At 37.4% G+C, this 21734-nt stretch overlaps 2 protein-coding genes across 5 annotated transcripts in view; one reads left to right on the forward strand and one right to left on the reverse strand.

Moving 5' to 3' along the window:
• LOC124252516 (protein NPAT) overlaps positions 1 to 6419 on the reverse strand; it is a 57442-nt gene extending 51023 nt beyond the window's left edge. Inside the window, exon 1 of one of the 2 annotated variants that reach the window (XM_046686126.1) lies at positions 6272 to 6419. In XM_046686126.1, coding sequence (XP_046542082.1) covers positions 6272 to 6308 — 37 coding nt within the window. In that variant the 5' untranslated portion in view covers positions 6309 to 6419. The remainder of the gene's footprint in view (positions 1 to 6271) is intronic. The other variant, XM_046686127.1, reaches the window with a different exon arrangement.
• Positions 6420 to 6769: 350 nt separating this feature from the next.
• ATM (ATM serine/threonine kinase) overlaps positions 6770 to 21734 on the forward strand; it is a 116023-nt gene continuing 101058 nt past the window's right edge. For 2 of the 3 annotated variants that reach the window (XM_046686304.1, XM_046686305.1), the window contains exons 1-6: positions 6774 to 6919; positions 7244 to 7430; positions 10345 to 10446; positions 10527 to 10639; positions 12066 to 12211; positions 15627 to 15791. In XM_046686304.1, coding sequence (XP_046542260.1) covers positions 10375 to 10446; positions 10527 to 10639; positions 12066 to 12211; positions 15627 to 15791 — 496 coding nt within the window. In that variant the 5' untranslated portion in view covers positions 6774 to 6919; positions 7244 to 7430; positions 10345 to 10374. Of the gene's footprint in view, positions 6920 to 7243; positions 7431 to 10344; positions 10447 to 10526; positions 10640 to 12065; positions 12212 to 15626; positions 15792 to 21734 lie in introns of all 3 variants that reach the window. The other variant, XM_046686306.1, reaches the window with a different exon arrangement.

Here is a 21734-nt window from a genome sequence, read left to right on the forward strand (position 1 = left end):
AACTAGAAGAAACCTTTTATCTAAGATACTACTTCAACATCCTCACAATTAAAGATATGGAAAAACCTCAGATGTGAAATTAGATGCATCAAACAGAGATTGCTTTTTCCTTCTTTTTAAATTTTTCACAAATAAACAACTGAATATAAACCCCTATATAACTATAGCCAGCTGAAAAGAAATCATTTTTTGACGATTGGCTTTCTGACAATTACATTATTTGGAATAAGTTAGATGCTACTGGGATTTCACGAATATAGAAATTTAAAACATGTATGAACCACTAGAGTCACCCTAGAATCAGGGCAGTTTGAGCTTTTTCTTTATATGCTTCAAGATTTAAACAGAAGACACCAAATAAAGTTTCTTTTCATGGTGGAGAGTTTCAAAAGTACTAATTACACCACATGTACTCATAACCACTTGGAACTTCTAACAGGTGGTGGTAGGAAATCTAATTCCTTAAAGTAGCTTTGCTTTTCTGTAGATCAAGCATTCTCAAAAAGAACGACACAGCCCCAATGGGGTGAAAATCAGTACTGAGGAGTGAGGCGAATGAAGAAAATACTCTTTTTATGCGTAAATCATATAGATACAATAGGTCTATATGATTTAGATACAACATATAAACAGTATATTTGTGACATTAAAATTTCATGTAGGAGGGGCAATTAGGAAAAATAGTCTAGAAATACTCCTTAAGGGTGTGATAATGAAATAAAAGTTGAGAAACACTGCCCTAAAGAGAATATAGTGATATATAGTTAACCTTTCCCAGAAAAATATGGTCATCTGTGCTAGCGTATCCTGGGAAAGGAATCATTACAGATCAGATCATTTAGGGCTTCTCATAAGATCTTATATTTTTGCACAGCATATACTTCAGAAAAGGCTTTGTTAAAAACCTAGATTACTTCTATAACAAGTGTTTAAAAGTTGTACTAGATCTTAAAATAGCAATATCTGAGACATATATCTTCTGCTGTTAAAAAACATGCCCAACTTTGGGCAATCTAGAGCTCCAACTTTAAATTAGACGATGCATTCTGCTTTACTTTCATCCTAGAAGTTCCAAAATAATGTGGTAAAGTAATAGTTGATGACTTTCATATTCATTTATTATTATATATATAACTAACCCGTTATTTGCCTACAAAAAGCTCATTTATGTCAACAAGTACCTGATTATAACAAATTCTCATTCAGAATAGTGAAATTTTAGATACAAACTATTCTAAACCTAAAATGTTACAATGAAAATACAAACCAGGGACCAATTATCTCTTATCACAATAATAATAAATAATACTCTTCAATCAACATTAGTTATTTTCTTTTTTATTCCTACAAACAACTTTTGCTAATAGTAACTATATATTTTTTGTAAACTTACTAACAAAGGTCAAATAGGTAAGAAAGTATGCCTGAGTTTCTTTTTTTCTTAATATAATACTGTCTTTTGCCTGCTTTTCAGTGGAGGTAGTAATGAGTAACAAATAGACTGAAGGAAAAACAAAAAATGAAAAAGACAAGAAAGATAAAATCCTTTATCTAGAGTACTCAAATTTTAGAAATTGGGATGCCAAGAGTTTGCCCTCTCTTCTTCCTATTTATAGAGACGGAAAGATAAAGAGAATGGAGCCTGATGAAGAAAGCAAGAGACAGCAAATCCCCCTACCTAAAAATATCTCCCTCACATATTCTAATAATTCCCCAGAAATATCAGTGGTTTAATGACCTTAAAAAAATGTAAATAATTCTTGGGAAGACTTAACTTAAGGTGCCTTATACTACTAGCTCCAAAAATAACCAAGTCTCTGTCTATAAAGAAGTTATGATTTACTAGGACCGAGAAGATACATATGCAAATGGCTATAATACAAAGCAAAGGTGGTAAGACAATACAACTTACTTCACAAGAGGATAGGGGCTGGAGAAAGCATTACCAGACTTGGGGAAAACTACGTATGTTTCAAGGAAGACCTGACTCTTAAGGGATGATTGGGGAATCCCAACAAAACTGACGGAAAGCATATATGGTGAGCATGTTTGGGGAACACACCCAGTTTGGATGAGAAGAGTTGGAGATACAACTGAAAAGACAGAATGGGTAAGGACCATAAACAACAGTAAATGTCAGCAATAACATTATATTATTATGAATAAAAAGAGAATAAGAATAAACAGAATCTGAATAAATGAACAGCAGGGAACAAGAGAATCTGAACAAATGATATATTATTCAGTAGAGAAAGGGGAATGTCATGATCACAGTTGTACTTTCGTAACTATTTAATAAATATCCATAATATCTTAGTGATATAAAGGTGAATAGGACTAGGGGCTCTTGATATTTCAGGGGTGTGCCAGTCCTGGTTCTGTTTGTCTTCAAATCTATTCTTCCTCTTTCCCCTGCTCTGCACTATATGACAGGAAACCTGACCCCAAGCAAGCAACGTTTCATGTCAGCTGGCTTCTGGCTGGGTTCAAACAGTGGGAAGAACTGGTGGGAGTTTGGAGGGCAGGTGGAAGAACCCAGGTTTTTTCCTCCTGTTCCCTCTCTGCCTTGGTAGAATCTCTTCTATGACTACTGCTCCTTCACCAGACAAGTCTACCTTCTATCTTCCACACAGTGAGCCCAGCCTCTGGGTTGCTTCATCTCTCACTGTCCTCCTGATTATCATAGTGGCTTCCCGCTATTGCTATCCTATGAGTTGGCTCATGTAAGCTGCTTGTCTTCTTAGCTTTTCTCTCACCAGTGTAACTAATTCGCTCATTAAACCCCTCCATGTTAAATACTCAGATTGGTTTCAACTTTCCTGAATGGACACTGACTCACACAGAAAGGAACAAACTTATTTAGGAATCTAAAGAAACTTCGGACCCTTCGCCACCACATAATTGCCTCACCTGCACACAAACCTTTATAGATAGTTTTGGGAGGCCCCAGAACTCTTGAAGCCTGTCCATTAATCCCAGATTAAGAATATCGAACAGGGGCCGGCCCCATGGCCGAGTTCACGTGCAGCACTTCGGGGGCCCGCAGTTTCGCCGGTGCGGACGTGGCACCACTCATCGGGCCATGCTGGGGCAGTGTCCCACATGCCACAACTGGAAGGACCCACAACTAAAAATATACAAGTATGTACTGGGGGGTTTGGGAAGAAAAAGGAAAAAAATAAAATCTTTAAAAAAAAATTAAAATTAAAAAAAAGAATACTGAATAGGATACAAAGGTGAACAAGTTTCAGTTTGAGAAGAACAAGTTCTAGAGATGGATGATGGTGATGGTTACAGAATAATGTGAATGTACTTAATGCTAAAGAAGTCAATACTTAAAATTTAACCATTTTAGTCATTTTTATGTCTATTTCACCAAAAAAAAGTAAGTAAACACGCAGCTACAATAAAACATAGTAACAGTATAAGAGAAGTAACATACAATGCTATGGAAGCATTTAAGGAGAAAGTACTAACTATACCTGCTCGGACAGGTTTCAGAGATTACGTCTGAACCTTGAATGCAATTGTACTAAGAAGACAGGGAGAAAAACACTGCAGGCAGAGAGAACAGAATACATAAGCATATTTGGAGAAACTGCAAGTAGTCTGGTATACCTGGAGCACAAAGCAGATGTTGAGAAGTTGAGATGGGGCAGGAGAGGCAGGGAGCATGAGTTCCACAGAGCGTCCTGTATGACATACTGATAAAAACCAAACTGGTGGCTCAGAGGCAATAAACAACACTTTGATATATTCTGGCCTGTACAATATCTAAAGAAATTCCAGCAAGGCAATGGCTGGATGTAGCTGAGCAGCAAGGGTTGTTTAAGTGGAGTAGCGAGGTGCAAGTCAGTGCAGTATGTCGAAGAATGAAAGGTAGGCGAGGAAGTGGAGCAACTAAGTAGAATTCATTGTTTTTGAATAAATTTGACTTGTGAAAGGGTGACACAGAGCCTTAGACAGAATGTGAGGTGGGATCTAGGAGAGTATTTTGGCGTGTGCGTGTGTAAGGTAAAAAATATAATTACATGAACTCTAAGGGGAGAGCTAACTTCTCTATTCTCAGCAACCAGCACAGTGTCTGGAACATATTAAGCACCTAAAGATTTGCTGAAAGAATGTTATGAAGAAATGGGGGCAACAACAAGAGAGGGGCTGAAGATGGGGAGGAGGTACTGATAAGAGAAGAATCATGAGCAAATAACAAAACTGTTAATATTTTAAGCCACTAAGTTTCTCTATGTGCTGAGTGAACTTCAAGATACATAACGCTCAATGAAAAACGTAAGAGGGTTGAGTATGGGAAATGTGTTTTTTGTATTATATATTTTTTTGCACAACTTGAAATTTTTGGTAAGTGCAGAATTGTTTCAACTTTTAGAATAGAAGGTGCAGTGTGAATGCTTTAGGCAGATTTTTGTTTAACAGTAAATAAGATAAACTGCAAGACTATATGAGAGGCCATGATAAAAGTACAAAAGAGAAGTAACGGAAGGCATATTGCTAGGATTGGTGGCCATGACAAATGGAATGTAAAAATGACAAAGAAGAATTTTAGGCTAAGAAACAATGGAGTTTTTACCCGTTAAAAAAGTAGGAAGTCAAGCAGAGCAGCTGGTTTGTGGAGAATAAATTCACAAGTTGGTGTGAATTATTCCACTTAGGAAATCATACTGCTTTCTTAAGACCAGTGGTTCTTAACTGGGGGTGATTTTGCCCTCCAGGGAACATAGTGGCAATATCTGGAGACATTTTCACTGTTACAACTGAGCAGGGGTGCAGTAAGGAGTGGGGTCCTGCTGCTATCTATCCATAGAGGCCAGAGATGCTGCTAAACATCCCACAATGCACAAGACAGCTCCCCATATTAAATATTATTTGGATTAAAATGTCAGTAGTGCTGAGGGTGAGAAACCTTGTTGAAGACTATGGTTATTGAAACTCAACTAGATTACCAAACTGCCAAAACCCAAAAATTCTTAAGCAAACAATACGCATGGAGCAAAAAATAAAGTATGTCAATACTATGGTGAACACTGTGAAAGTCTTCTTTGGATTGGTTTCAATATAAGCCTAACAAATATAGAAATTACAAGATAGCCAGTTATTTCTCACAGATTCAGATGTAGGTTAACTGTTGATATTCAGTTCTGATAAAGTGGGTAAAAGATTAACCAAACAACATCATATTAGTTTAAACTTAAGTCATTAGTTTCTCCAAAAACGGATAGTGGAACCGTTACTCTAATGTATCCTGCAAAATGTGCTTATCAACAGCCCACGCACAACATGATTTTTTGGGGATGGGGCTGAGTACTTAAAAAAGAAAAGAGACAAATGGGTTTTTCTAACAATAAAAAAATGGTAGTAACGGCTGTACATACTACAGGAAGCTTCATCACAGATGTTTACCCATTTACTTTCTGAGACATCACATATGATGTCTGTAAATGTCCCTAAATCACCGGCTCAGGTTTTGAGTTTTATGTGGCTTTCGTTCCCAGCAGTACAATCCTCTCTATTCTTTCAGGGGACAAACAACAAAACCCGTTTCCCACACAGACAATACATCCTGACAACCGGCCCGTGAGACCAACCCGCCTCAAATGGAGGAAAAACTAGGACTAGAAAAATGTTCAACTGGAAGGCACTTCCCCTGTGAAATTTCTTGCTAGTCAAAACAGTAAGAATGGCTCCTGTTTTAAAATATGCAAATGGCATTTCAAACCTCTACACGGGACGACTTATTCCGGGGGGGCAGAAGGGGAGGGAGATGGAGAGGAAAGAGCACCCCCACTCGTCCCAAATTCGTGTTTCTAAGGGTGAGTTATGAGAAGGGCGTCGGGAAGGTCTTTCTACAAAGCTGGGTGGCTGCGGAAGTCCTTATTTTTCCTAATTTGGTCCCAGCTGTGACAAGGGAAAGTGCGCCCAAGGTGGAAGAACACGCAGTCGGTTCGTCACGTAGACTACCCTCCTCCAGGGGTCCCAATTAAGTGTGCAGGCCCGACTTTCCCTCCGAATCCGGGCCTCAGGTGTTCCCTCCCCTCGCCACGCAGCCTCGGAGGAGACAGTGTCCCCCCCCACAAACACACAAAGAAGCTTAAACTGCCCGAGCCCCCAGCTGAAAAATAATCACCGCCAACCTGAACTTGTGGGCGGGGAGGCAAAATCCCAAAGCTTCCCCACCCAGGGAAAACCTTTGGCCCCAAAGGTCCCTTCGTCCTGCTTAGCCTGGCCCAGTATCTCTCCCTCCCGCGTCCGCGCTTACCCAATACCAGCCGAGCTACGTCCGAAGGTAGTAACATGATCGAAGCCGCAGAAAGAACCGCAGGAAGAGACAAGACTCAGGTAAAAGCCAACACAGCGACAACCCCTGCGCCGCATCTCCCGGTTCCAGTGGCTGCACTGAACCCGCGGCAAAATGTCCCGCCTCTTTCGCTCCACGCCAACCAATCACTTCCGCGCGAGAAAGAAAGGCGCCGAAATGAAACCCGCCTCCATTCTCCTTGGAACTGTCGTCATTTCCGTCCTCACATTTGGAGGGGTGGGGCTGGAGGGGGCGAGGAGGTGGGGCGCATGCGCAGGAGCAGGAGCCAAAGGACGAGCCGCAAACGCAAGGTCGCACGCCATTGGTGGGTAAGGCGCAGGCGCGTTTCCTCAGAGGAGCGGAATGTTTTGGGGGCGTGTTTAGAGTGGAGGGCGTGCGCTGCTTGGCGCGCATGAGCAGACAGTGCCTTTCTTCTTCCTCCCGAGATGGACGCTGCGCGGTCACGCCAGGTTTGAACCGGAAGCCGCAATAGCACATGGACGCCCGGCTGAGGCTGCTGTGGCCGCGGGGCAAGGCGAGTGGAGCGGGGATTTAGGCTTCTGCCACCGCTGCCTGCAGAGATTGCGCTCTGGCAGTCCGAGGCCAGCGGTAGGGGCGCGGAAGCAACGCAGTGGCGTCGGCGTGGGGGAATTCAGTCGTGTCCCAGCTCTTCTGTCCTAGCCCCCGGCCCCCCCTCCTCACGCGCTCCTCCAGAGCGGCCCTTGACTCCTTTCCAAACCTCATCTTTCCAGGCGCCCTGTCCTCATCGCCCTCTCCCGCCGTCTCTGCGAGCCCCTAGCGGACTTAGCCGTGAACTTCCTTCTTCATGTCCTGAATTGGATCCTCCTACGCACTTCCTTCCCTGTCACTTTAGGGTCCAGATTTAACTAGATAACTTGACTAATCATCCTTTTTTCTCTCTCTCATAATTAGTAGTTTTAATCAGCGAGCATTTGTTGAGGCTTAAACTCCAGACGCGTGGTTAAGAGCATGGGCTCTGGAAACACACTGCGGGAGTTCGAATCCTGACTGTCGGCTGTGTGACCTCGCTGTACTGTCTTCCTTGTGATAGCCTTGCCTGTGGTCAACGCTCAAGAACGTTCGCTGCTGTTTTCACCAGGTACAGATAAGTAAAAAGACTATTACAATTCAGGGTGATAGTACGATAGAAGAGTGCTGTGATGGTAGAGAAGTGAATGAAGTTCTGTGGAAACTCAGCCTGGGAGAATCAATTCACCTTGTGGTGAGACCTCGCAGTGTTAAATTTCCCCGGAGGATGGTAGGAGCCTTCCAGACAAGGGAAAATGCATGTAAAGGCACAAAGTGTAGATGGTTCCTGAAGCCCAAGAGTGAGATTTGGCATTGAATAAAATAGATTTGGATAATTTCAGCGTGTAAAAGTCATAGGAATGGAGGAGATCACACTGGGAGAACATAGGGTGAGAAGTAAAGCGACAAGGATTCTCTTTCAGGTGTGGGTGGAAGAAAAACCATCAAAAGAGACTTATGAAACAGGAAGGAAGAGAATGATGATAATTGCTAACGTTTATTGAGCATTTGCTGTGTTCCAGGCACTGTCAGACATGTACATGCATCCTTAGATAACTGTTTGACGTGGGTTCTGTTGTTGTTTTTCATTTTATCATTGAGAAAACTGGGATTTAGAAAGATTAGCTAACTTGCCCAAAGTTATACAGCTTATAAGTCGCAGGACCAGGATTTGAAGGAGCACAGTCTGACTACAGAGTCCACACTAGAAAAGAATGGCATGCCAAGGGCAAAATTGTATCCAGGAAGGTGGGATGTAGGCATCCTGGTCAAATCCTACAAAGGGATTGACTTGGTTGAAATCCAAAAAGGGACATTGAATTTGTCAATTGAGAGGCTGTTACTTAGGAAATAGGTATTGAATCAGTTGCATCTTGGGTGTGGAACCTTGTTAGTTCTGGATTAATATATTAATTAAATTCAACTTTATCTGGTGACACGCTTACTCTAGCTGACTACTCTCTAGTTCTTTGGTCATCTTTCAGTTCCTCCAATATACCATGCACTTTTCCATCTTAGGACCCTTTGGCTATGCTATTCTTCTTCCTTAAATTGTTAGTCCTCTAGCTCTGTCTGTGATTGGCACCAGTTCATTCAGATCTTGGCTTTATTGTAGCCTCCTCTGTGACGTGTTCTCTGAAAGTTTATCAAAAATGATCCTCTCCATTGTTATTGTCTATTTGTTTCCTTTGAGTCATATCACAATTTGGAATTATGCATTGATTTATCAGAGTATTTGTTTATTGTCACTCTCCCTCACTAGTTATCACTCCACAAGGTTAGGATTTATGTCTATTTAGTTTATTATTATCTATTTACTTTATGTGTTTAGCTATCCTTAACATAGTACCTCAAACACAGTAGTTGCCCAGTAAATATTGTTGCATGTATCAGTGAATGAACATCTCTTGTTTATGTAGATAATTCTGAACTGTTTTGTTTTCTTGAAAGTAATCAATCTTTGAAGGAGACAAAAGGAAGTGCAGGAAAGCCACAGCTTAAAGAAAAAAAAAAGTTTGCCTCTTCATGCAAGTATCAGATGTTCAGTAAACATGCATTTTTTTCACTTTACAAATAACGTCTTATAGTATATTTAGGAATAAAGGTGCCTACTTTGATGGTTCTTTGGATGTTGTTAACATATTTTCGTTGGTTAGAATCCCAATTTTATTTTCCTTATTGAGTCAATCAAGATGGCTTTAAATTAAAATTAAGCAAGAAAGGGGAAGAGTCCTAGATAAACCCATAAGGAGTGGAAAAATAAAAATGATAGTCCTTGTCCTCAAGAAGGACTATCAAGTGAAAAAGACTATCAAATAAATAATAACCTGTAATCTACAGCAGAGTAAGTAAAGGGGGTTGTACAAGGGATAGAGGGATCAGAATAACCAATGAAGACAAATGGAGAAAAGAATTAGAGCTATCTGCCAATGAAATAGGTAGTCTTATTAGGTAGTTTGCTCTCACTGAGAGTTTAAAGAGAGGGCAATAATTTTGTAGGAGGGATTTCTTCCTTTGTACTAAGATTTGACATGGTCTCTCAATTCCTCCCAATTTTAAGATTCTGTAAGAATAAACGGGCAGAGAAACATACTTGATCTTGAAAGATTGAGTAGAATTTATATGAATGGATGTGAAAAGGACTTTTCCCCACCTTTTTTGCTCTTGAGATCTGTATACATGTAGATATAATCAACATACATATGTACATTTTTTTCTTTGTTTATAAACTAATAAAAATAAAGCTGCTTTGTAAAAATGCTCAGAAATACTAAACCGAAATGTTTTTCTTGTAAGATTTTTTGTTTAAAGGAAGGTTTGATTATATAAGAAAACCTAAATGGAGGAGGCATACTGCAATGGCATTAAGATATAGTAAGATATAGTTGACATTTGACATTTGCAAGGGATATCGCTATAGCATGTAATTTCCCTTTAAAACAGGAATATTATTTTCCTCCTGTTTTTATGTATTAAATGAGAACCATAAAGCCAATTGAGATGTAAGTGCTAGGCAAGGCTTACTATCTCTGATAACCTCCTACATATCAATTCCAAAGCATAAGCAATTTAAGCTTTTGGCTCAGTAAACTGATGAGTCACTACATTTAAGAAAGGGTGCTTTTACGTGTAGTTCAGTGGGTCAGTGTTAAATCCTTAAGTGCTGTTTTCCTTATTCTTTGCCTGGCTGTCCCCTGTTCATCTTTTATCTTTCAATTTAAACGTCATGTTTCATAGAAGAGGTCTCAGAGCAATGAAGTAAATTATACGTTTCATATTTTTATCTTGGTACTGCCCATAAAACACACATTTTTGTTTTAAAGCTTTGTTTTGATGTATTCTAGGAAAATCTCATTTAAATAAGGAAATGTTAAGAAAAATCATTGTACCTTTGATCACAATATGCCTATAGTTATACAGTTAGATCTAACAATGTATTAATACCAGTCTGAAATAATTTTGTGTATATATATATTTTTTTACAGACAGTGATATGTTTTCTAAAATTCTGAACCATGAGTCTAGCACTTAATGATCTGCTTATTTGCTGCCGTCAACTAGGACATGATAGAGCTACAGAACGAAGGGTAATAAATTACTTAAATTTAATCGTTCTTTGAAACAAGTATATGATTGGTAACTGATTATTATGTTCTTTAATTTTCAGAAAGAAGTTGAGAAATTTAAGCGCCTGATTCGCGATCCTGAAACTGTTAAACAGTTAGATCAGCATTTAGATAACAAACAAGGGAAATATTTGAATTGGGATGCTGTTTTTAGGTATTCCATTCTAATTTTTTTTACTGTCTTTATTTTCCTCTTTCATTTGTGTTTCTGTTGTGATAGTATTTTTTTGTGTATGTAAGTCTTGTTTATCTTTGCTCCCTGTATACCATTGTGCCTTGCATTTGAAGTTGGTCCTTAATATTTACCTGAAGGATAATTTTTAAAGGATGTTCATATAGAAAAACTTAACATTTTTAAATCATTTCTTCAGTAAAATGTCTTAGGTATCTCACTCAAGGTTAGAGAGAATTCCTAGGGCTGGCCCCGTGGCACCACTCATCAGGTCATGTTGAGGCGGTGTCCCATATAGCACAACCAGAGGTACTCACAGCTAGAACATACAACTATATACTGGGAGGCTTTGGGGAGAAGAAGGAAAAAAAAAAGATTGGCAACAAATGTTAGTGCAGGTGCCAATCTTTAAAAAAAAAAAAAAAGAATTCTTTTCATATCAATTAGTTCATAAGACTTTATTTCAAATTAGAGAACAAAATTGTTATAGTAAGTGCTTTATTATTACTTTGACATCTTTAAATATTGCTCTAAGTAACTCCCATATGTTAAATTATAACAAAAAAGTAAAAGGAATTTTAGAATAATTCCATATTAATGCAGTTAAAAAAAAACAAAACTTAGGCATTAGAAAGACACAATTGATTCCTGGACTGGAGTGGCAAACAGAATTGATGCATTTTAGATGTAAAACAAGAAAGAGAATATTTTAAATTAATATTAATGTGGAATACTGAGAAACTTGGAGCAACATTTTGCAGTCAAGAGGAAGAATGTGTATTTACTTGTTCTTAAGTGTTTAGAACAGAAAATGTATTTTATTTTTTAGCTCTTATTTGGTACTATTGACTGTTACAGATTGCAATGTGGATAACATGAAAAATGCATGCTTCTTTTCCTATGGTTGGTTTATTTCAGATACCACAAATATAGTTATTAACTAAAGATGAATACTACTTTGCATAAGCTGATCAGGTAAACCAACTATGTAACTGGCATTTACAACTAATCATGGGTATCTTTGAGGCAGGCTTCATTTAAAGGTTAGAAACATTACCAACTACCTAGGAAAGAGGTGGGTCATGTATAGAATAACAGAAAGAGGTGAGAGAGATTTGAGAGCCCTTAATAGCATTGCAAGCTTTTAATAATAAAATGAAAGAGTAGATAGTAAAGTAATAGAAAATCATGGAGGTTACAGATTAAGAGCTTTGCAGACCAGAATTCTAATTGGTGTTGTGGGGCTAAGGCCATGAAAGAGAGATTTAATTGTTTCATTTAACTGGTGCATTAAAGCAATGTGGGCTTAAAAGATGCTTTTTTATGATGGCATGAAGAGTTTTTTGAAACTATTATAATAATTTAAGCATTTAATGAGTTTCTGAAATTCCATTTTGTTGTTTTGAAGATTTTTACAGAAATATATTCAGAAAGAAATAGAACATCTGAGAACAGCAAAACCAAATGTATCAGCCTCAACACAAGCCGGCAGGCAGAAAAAGATGCAAGAAATCAGTAGTTTGGTCAAATACTTCATCAAATGTGCAAATAAAAGTAAGTGCTGTTATTTATTGTAAATAATTGGCTTGATAGGTTATTGTTGCATGAGTTTGGTCTGAATATGGTGAGATAAGAGTTGAGTGCTAACTCTAATTTCTAGTACATATAAGTTTTCATACTATAGGTTTAAATATTTGGAGGAATGTATGTGAGCATGGAATGATAGAATCTCAGAGTTGAAAGAATTAAAAATTATTTCAACTGCCCATTCTTCTTGGATTCCCTCTATATGTGCCTAGTACTTAGGTATCCTTAATGATTGAACATACCTTTTGGGGCCAGCCTGGTGGCTCAGTAGTTAAGTTCGCATGTTCCACTTCGACGGCCTGGGGTTGCCAGTTTGGATCCCAGGTGCAGACTACACACTGCTTGTCAAGCCATGCTTTGACAGGCATCCTACATATAAAGTAGAGGAAGATGGGCACATGGATGTTACCTCAGGGCCAGTTCTTCAGCAAAAAGAGGAGGATTGGCAGCAAATGGTAGCTCAGGGCTAATCTTCCTCAAAAAAAAAAAAAGATTAAACATACCGTTTGAGGCTTTCTTTTCTATCTTTGGATAATTTAATAGCAGTGAAAACCTGTCTCCTTTTGTTACTGCCTCTGCCTTCTGAGGTAATACAGAAAAATCCTAATCCATTTTTTTAGTATGATATCCTTTGAGATATTTGAAGTTAACCATGATATTTCCTCTGAGTCCTCTCCTCTGAGCTAAACAGACCTACTTCCTTCAGCTCATATGACCTAGTTTTTGGGTCACTATCTTCTGAATATTCTTGGTTTTGATTATATCTCTCTTAAAATGTGGGACTCATACTTAAAATTCTGATCGGTAGAAAGTGGAGTAGGAGTTGAATATCTTTTATTCTTTACTTTTACTAATTCATTCTAAGATCCCATGAGCTTTCTTGGCAGTCAAAATTCACACTCTTAACTAACACTGTGCTTACTATTGGTTTAAAAAAAATACCAACTTCTTTTTTGCTCCTGATGAGCCACATGTCTCCCATTCTGAACTTGTACAGTTGATATTTTGAAGAATTGATGTTTTTGAACCAAAACACAGGATGCTAGTAGGCTTGCGGAAGGATGTGGGCATCATACAGTGCTGAAAAACTAGAAACAGATATATTTGTTTAGGGACTTTTGAGCTCAGACTTTGTTTACTCTTCACAATTAAGGATGTGGCTTTGTAATATCAAATTTAAGAATCAGAAAAACCCAATGTTGGTAAACATTGTTAAGTTGAAGGCCATAGGTTGTTAGTGAATGATATATCAGAATGGTGGTATGAGATTTGAGTCTAAAAAACAGTAGTTTAGCGAAAACTTAGTTTTCCAGCTCCTCTGGATGCTAGTGTATGTGGATAACTACAAGCTCTTGTCAGGGAGTCCAGCATAGACAAAGGAAAGCTACACAGAAATATTCTGCCCCTGCTTTTCCCCTGTGTGATAGCCCTGCATCCATTAAAATTTGTATTCTTGGCTACTAACATTGGATTCTGAATAGCTGTTAATATGTACTTACAGAGTTTGTGAGTGAGTGAGGGAAAGATACCAAGCCCATTTGTAGCGCACCAGAAAAGTTTTCAGCTTATATTCTTACTTTACAATGAAGAAACCTTCAATTCCAAAATTAACAATGGAGATTAACAATGGAGATTTGAAAATGTATGAAAGTGTCAATATGTAGATTTACATGAATGAGTGGGTGAAATTATCAACGTAACATCATTTAAATGGTTGAAAAGTGATGTTTTTTATTTGACTTTATTTTCTTTCAAGTTTGATTTAGTACCTTAAACATCTTTAATCTTAGAGCAAAACTAGGGTGCTACTATCCTGTCATCTCACTTCTTCAGTTGTTTTCCAAAGGTTGGAGGGTTGGTGGGAATTTAAACACGTGTCCAGACTTTGCCAGACTTGCTTAGCATTGCTATCCAAGGTATGATGAAAGAAACAGATTAGAAAAAACGAGGCAGCTGGGAAGGAACCAGTTAGCAAATATTGCTCATTCCCTTGTGTAGGCATTTGTCTGCTGCTGTGCAAAGCATAGGCAGAGCTTAGGGAATAAAAAAATCCAGCTGTGAAAAATGTTAAGTTCCATGAGGTTCCTTAAAGTCTCTGCAGCCAACTTAGTTGTCCCTTTGAGGCAAATGTTTTAGAAAAGAATATCAGCATAATTCTTAAAACACTTCTCAAGTTTGGCAGAGGAAGGAAATATATTGAAATTAAGGACAGAGGGAAATATGATTTCATGCTGATATTAATTTTTGTGATTATTCAACAAATGTTTATTAAGCCTCAACTATTAGGACAGTTACTGGGCTATATGTTGGGATATAGAAACTAAATAATTCCTTTTTTTAAGGGTACGATAGTATAATAGATTTTATAGATAAGAAAATGTTATAAGGACTGGAAGAGATGCACAGGGGTTACCACAGAGTATTAGGATTGTGGATTTCATCACTGGCCAGATACCTTGAACTATGATATAAGCCATAAGTAAAAATGATTTTCTAGTTATATTAGTGTATATTTATTTTCCATAGTCTGATATTTCTGAATATGATAACTGGTCTCATAAGAAAATCCTAACCCAGAACACATTCAGATAAGCATAATGACTTACGCCTTGCTTATAGCTTATAATGAAAAATCTTATGTGCAATTTTGACTGTTTATATTGACGTATGATAAAATTTCAGCTATGACGTTGAATGATTTGATGAAAATAAAAAATAATTTTTAAGTATACTTTTGTTACCTTCAAGAATATATCCATTAATACTAAATTTTCAGGACCTCTAGTAAATAAATAAAACCATAAAAATTACAGCCTTACATATTTATATATGCTATTATAGGTCTTGGAAGTAATTTTGCTTTTCAGAGTAAATATCCTTTTTATAATCTTATGTTATTTTAATAAATTTATTCTTTATAAAAAGTACCAAGAAACTTTGGACCATTTTAGGTCTAATGCTGGAAACTAAATTATTAAGGATAGAATGAATGAATGTTTCTGCTGTATATTCCTACAGGGATTGGCAGACTTTTCTTATAAGGGGACCAGACAGTAAATATTTTCGACTTTTCAGGCTGTATTCTTGTAGTCTCCCTTCTCAATAGCTCTGCTCTTTTAGCATGAAAGTAGCCATAGTGAATATGTAAATGAATGGACATGGCTGTGGTCCGATAAAACTTTATTTCCAAAAACAGACGGCTGGCTGAATTTTGCCCATGGGCCTTACTTGCTAATTCCTGCTCTATGAGAAGGAGGTTAGTTAATAGTGATTTCTCAAATGGAATTATTTATGTAGTTGACCTTCCAATAATCTTTAATTTATTTTTCTTAAGACTTATATGTTTTTTTTAAATTTATTTGTTTATTTTATTTTTAAATAGGAGCACCCAAGCTAAAATGTCAAGAACTCTTGAATTATATCATGGATACTATGAAAGATTCATCTAATGGTGCCATTTCTGGAGCTGACTGTAGCAACATTCTGCTCAAGGACATTCTTTCAGTGAGAAAATATTGGTGTGAAATATCTCAGCAACAGTGGCTAGGTGTGTTTTGAAATTTGTTTTTTTGTGAATTTTCCTTGTGAAATGAAATTTCACCAAAAGAGCAGTCAGAGTCTATCTATATCCCCAGATGACCTCACAGTTTAACACTATGTTAGTAAAATTAAATACTTACAGAATCTGACCCTTAGTTTTCATTTATTATGTACTTCTTAAATTATTGTCAATAGTGATATATTAGGTGCCTGCTATCAGAACTGGATTTACAGAATTGAAAGATGCCATACCTGTCTTCAAAGACTTGACAGTCCAGTGGCAGACAAAACCAAGTAAAGCAAAAATTATAATGCAATATGATATAGATATGTTTGAGTGCATTGAGTTCACAGGTCAGTGATGCCTAAACTCAACCATGATTAAAGCAGAAAGAAGAAAGCAGAGAGAGGTCTCATAAATGCGAAAGCGAGAGTTTCAAGTTGGAAGGGTATGACATTTTAAGTGTTGTAGAAATAAGATACAAAAGTATCCATTGGCTTAGGCAACTAGCAGGTCACTGGTAAGGTAATGGAAACCAAAAGTGTTAGCATAGGATATATAGGACCCAGTGACTTAACAAGGTAAGTAGTGGGTGCCAGGGAGAAATCTAGTGTTGTTGACAGTTTGTATGTGAAAGGTACTGAGAGACCACAAAGGAAGGAAGTTATCGTCAGAGACTGAAACATTTGAATTTATTGATTTCAAGGTGGAGCATTTCTGGGTCTGAGTGAGTTTAATGGGAGAAAATGGGATTTGGCTTTAACGAGGTGATTTTAAGCCAGATGTAAAGGTCTTCTAATAGAACCACCTCTGAAAATTTACAAACTCAGTATTGTTCGTTGAAAAGTATTTCAAGATAAATTGTGCTAACTATATTGAAAGACATTTATCTATATTCTTTACTGTCAGTTTATCATTTCAAAATGAGATATATGTGGACCATAAAACTGTGACCTAATGAGGGCCCTGCATTACACTCTACTGTTCCTACATAAATAAAGGCCTTCTCAGTTGTTGCATTAGTTTCTTAGGCGTCATCTGGGGCCCTTGCTGCTGCTCTGAACATCAGGGAGGCTGTGTTCCAAACACGGCACTCAACAAGCTGAGTGGCAGCTTTTGGAGGATAGACCAGTGATGTTTGGGATGCTTCAACACATCTCTCACCAAAATGGTCCATCCTAAATATTTAGAATATTTGCACATTTTACATTATTACTTGTAACCATGGGTCTCACTGAAAGAAAGGCAGTTCTTCCTCTAGTCTCTACCATGATTCCATCATCTGGCATGATCTCTGAAATCCTCTTTCTATTTTTAAGCAAATTGCTATCACTTCTAATAATCAGCCTTTTTGTTGAATTTTCTAGTTAGCTCCATTCTCTGAAACTTGCTTCTCTAATGGGGACTTTGTTCAAGAAGTGGAGTTTAGGTTCAAAATAGACATTTGGGGGACTGGTCCTGTAGCCGAATGGTTAAAGTTCTGTGTGCTTGACTTCAGCAGCCCGGGGTTCATGGATTTGGATCCCAGGTGTGGACCTATTTCACCATCAGCCATGCTGTGGAGGCATCCCACATACAAAGTAGAGGAAGATTGGCACAGATGTTAGCTCAGGACAAATCTTCCTCACAAAAAAAAAAAAAGAAAAAAATATATATATTTGGTAGAGGTGGTGATTGAAGCCATAGTTATGGATGAGATTGTCCACAGAGAGAATTTAGAGTGAGATGAGAAGATGGCCTAAGACTGAGCCTACATTTCCATATAAATTTTGGAGTCAGCTTGTTGATTTCTACAAAAAATCCTGCTGGGATTTTTTTTTGAGGAAGATTAGCCCTGAGCTAACTACTGCCAGTCCTCCTCTTTTTGCTGAGGAAGACTGGCCTTGAGCTAACATCCATGCCCATCTTCCTCTACGTTATACGTGGGACGCCTACCACAGCATCACTTTTGCCAAGCGATGCCAGGTCTGCACCCAAGATCCAAACCAGCAAACCCCATGCTGCCGAGAAGCGGAATGTGCAAACTTAATTGCTCTGCCACTGGGCAGGCCCCCCTGCTGGGATTTTGATAGCAATTGCATTGAATTTATTGAACAATTTAGGAAGAACAGACAGTTTAGCAATGTAGAGTCATAGAATCTGTGAACTTTTCTTCGTTTATTTAGATCTTTTTTGATTTAAAGAAATCACTGTTTTATAATTATCAGCATACAGGATTTGAATATTTTTTGTTAGATTTATACTGCAGTAGTTTGTAAATTGCACTGTTTTTTAAATTTTGATTTCCATACTGTTAAATGCTATTATTACAGAAGTACACTTGATTTTTGTATATTGGTCTTGTATCCTGGGACCTTGCTAGGAGCTTTTTTGTAGATTCTGTGGGAGTTTCTGTTTAGATAATCATGTCATCTGCAAGTAGTAGAGAGATTTTTTTCCTTCATTTCCGAGCCATGTGGCTTTTCTTTCTTTTTTCTGCCTTATTATATTGGCTGGGACCTCCAGTATGATTTTTTTTAATAGTAAAATGTTCGTGATATAAAATTTACCATTTTAACCATTTTTAATTGTAGTTTAGTGGCGTTAAGTATATTCGTATTGTTGTAGACCCATCACCATCCATTTCCAGAACTTTTTTCATGGTGCCCAAACTGAAACTCTGTATCCATTAAACAAGAGCTTTCCTTTCCTCCCTTCCCCAGCCCTCCACAATCATTCTACTTACTGTCTCTATGAATTTAACTACTCTAGCTACCTCCTATAAGTGAAATCATACAATATTTGTCTTTCAGTGCCTGGCTTATTTCACTTAGCATAATGTCTTCAAGGTTCATCTGTGTTGTATGATATGCCAGAATTTCCTTCCTTTTTAAGACTGAATAATGCTCTGTTGTATGGTATATACCACATTTTGTTTACCCACTAACCTGTCTTTGGACACTTGGGTTGCTTCCACCTTTTGGCTATTATGAGTAATGCTGCTATGAACATGGGTGTGCAAATAGCTGAGTCTTTGCTTTCAATTCTTTTGGATGTATATCCAGAAGTGGAATTGCTGCATCATATGGTAATTCTATGTTTAATTTATTGAGGAACTGCCATACTGTTTTCCACAAGGGCTGTACCATTTTACATATCCACCAGTAGTGCTCAAGTGTTTCAGTTTCTCCACACCCTCACTAACACTTGTTCTTCTTTTTCTTCCTTTTTTTGATAATAGTCATCCTAATGTGAATGTGTGTGAAGTGATATCTCATTGTAGTTTTGATTAGCATCTCTCTAATGACTAGTGATGTTGAACCTTTTGTGTGCTTATTGGCCATTTGTTTGTCATCTGTGGAGAAATATCTGTTCGTCTTTTACCTAGTTTTTAATCAGATTCTTTTTTTGTTGTTGAATTGTTGGAGTTCTTTATATATTCTGGATATTAATCCCTTATCAGATGTGTGGTTTGCAGATATTTTCTCCCCTTCCATGCATTGCCCTTAACTCTGATGATGGTATTCTTTGATGCACTAAAGTTTTTAATTTCATGAGTACAGTTTATCTTTTTCTTTTGTTATCTGTGCTTTTGCAGTCATTTCCAAGAAATTGTTGCTAAATCCAATGTCATGAAACTTTCCCCTTATATTTTCTTCTAAGAGATTTGTAGTTTTTCCTCCAGTATGATTTTTGAATAGGAGTAGTGAGAGCAGACATCCTTCTCCTGTTCTTGGTTTTGGGGGAAGCATTCAGTATTTGGCCATTAAGCATGATATTAGCTATTAATACAGGTTGAGGATGTTCCCTCCTATTCCTAGTTGCTCATAGTTTTTATTATGAATGGATGTTGAATTTTGTTAAATTTTTTTCTGCATCTATTGAGATAATCATTTGTTTTTTTCTCTTTATTGATATGGTGAGTTACATTGATGGAATTTTCACAGGTCTAGATAACCTTATATTCCTGGGATGTACCCCACTAGGGCATAATGTATTATCCTTTTTATATATTATTGGATTGAATTTGGTCGTGGTGGATGTTATTGGAAGATTAACTATGAATTCAGTTTCTTTAATAGAATTTCTTTTTCAGTGACCTTTTGTGGTTTGTTTCTTTCAAGAATTTGTACATTTCATCTAAGTTATTGAATGTATGAGCATAAAGTTGTTCTTAAACATTATTGCCTTATTATCCTTTTAATATGTGTAGGCTCTGTAATGATATTGCCTCTTTCATTACTGATTTTTGGTCTTATCGTTGTTAGTTCTTTCTGTTGTTTTGGGTTAATTTGTTTTCTAGTTTCTTAAGGTAGAAGCTTAGATGATTGATTTGAGAGCTTCTTTCCTAATATGTGCATTTACTGTAAGTTTTTCTCTACTGCTTTAGTTACATCTCAGAAATTTTGACAGTGTTGTATTTTCATTTTTCTTTGGTTCAAAATATATTCTAGGTTTTCTTGAGAGTTCCTCTTTGACCCCTAGATTATTTGGAAGTTGTTTAATTTCCAGTTGTTTTGGGGATTTTCCTGTTTTGTTTTGTTTTCTTCCTTTTATGGTTTCTAGTCTTAAGTACATTATGGCCAGAGAACACACTTTTTATAATCTAAATTATTTGTAATTGTATAATTGTTATGATTTCTTTTATGACACAAGTTAAGATCTAACTTGGTGAGAGTTCCATATGTTTTTGAAAAGAATGTGTATCTGCTGCTGTTGGGTGAATTATTCTATAAATGGCAGTTAGAGTCAGTTGGTTGATGGTGTTCAGTTCTATAACAGACTGGTGTGGAAGCATGAGTGACAAGTGAGGAAATGTATTAGCAAATACAGTGCTCCCTCAGTACCCAGAGGTGATTGGTTCCAGGACTTGATGCTCAAATCCCTTATATAAAATGGCATAGTATTTGCACATAACTTATGCACATCCTCCTGTATACTTTGTCATCTCTAGATTACTTTTAATACCTAATACAATGTAAACGCTATGTAAATAGTTGTTACACTGTGTTGTTTAGGGAACAATGACAAGAGGAAAAAGTCTGTACATGTTCAGTATAGATGCAACCATCGTAGGCCTTTCGGATCCACAGTTGGTTGAATTCGTTTGTGGAACCCACAGATGTGGAGGGCCGACTGTGCAGACAACACTTTCAAAAGATTTGATTGCAAGGAGAAGGAAAAGAGGGGTCCTGTTAAAGATGAGAGTGACTGGAGTATATATAAATGTAATCGAAGGGATTCAGAGGAGAGAGAGTGGTTGAGTATGCAGGAAAATTGATATGTGTGTTTCCTGAGAAGAAATGAATCCAGAGCAAGAGCCCTAGGATTGTCCAAAGGAAGATAGTTTTTCTAATAAGATAGGAAGGAAGAAAAGTTAAAATCCTTTAGTGGCTTTCCTGTAGAACTAATATGAAATATGAACTCCTCTTCTAGGCCTTGGAAGAACTGCATAGTTTTACTTCTTACCTTAACTAAATGCCCTCTCTCATCCTTCTAATTTCTGTGCTTTAGCCACAGTGGCCAATATTCAGATTCTCTACCTAGTGGTTTCCAAACTTTTTTTTTAAATAGACTTTATTTTTTTAGACCAGTTCTAGATTCACAGCAAAATTCAGCAGAAAGTACAGAGTTCCCATATACTCTCACACGTATACACCGCCCCCGTTAGGAACATCCTGCACCAGAGTGGTACATTTGTTTCAGTGAGCCTACATTGACACCTCATATTACTCAAAGTTTGTAGTTTACTTTAGGGTCTCTCTTGGTGGTTTACATTCTGTAGGTTTTGACAAATGTATCAGGACATGTATCCACCATTATGGTATCATCCAGAATAGTTTCGCTGCTCTGACAATCCTCTGTGCTCTGCCTGTTTATCCTTACCTCCCCTCTGATCCCTAGCAACCACTGATCTTTTTACTGTCTTGTTAATTTTGCCTTTTCCAGAATATATAGTTGGAATCATAT

Source organism: Equus quagga, chromosome 14 (genome assembly GCF_021613505.1).
Source record: "Equus quagga isolate Etosha38 chromosome 14, UCLA_HA_Equagga_1.0, whole genome shotgun sequence".
Taxonomy (NCBI): Eukaryota; Metazoa; Chordata; class Mammalia; order Perissodactyla; family Equidae; genus Equus; species Equus quagga.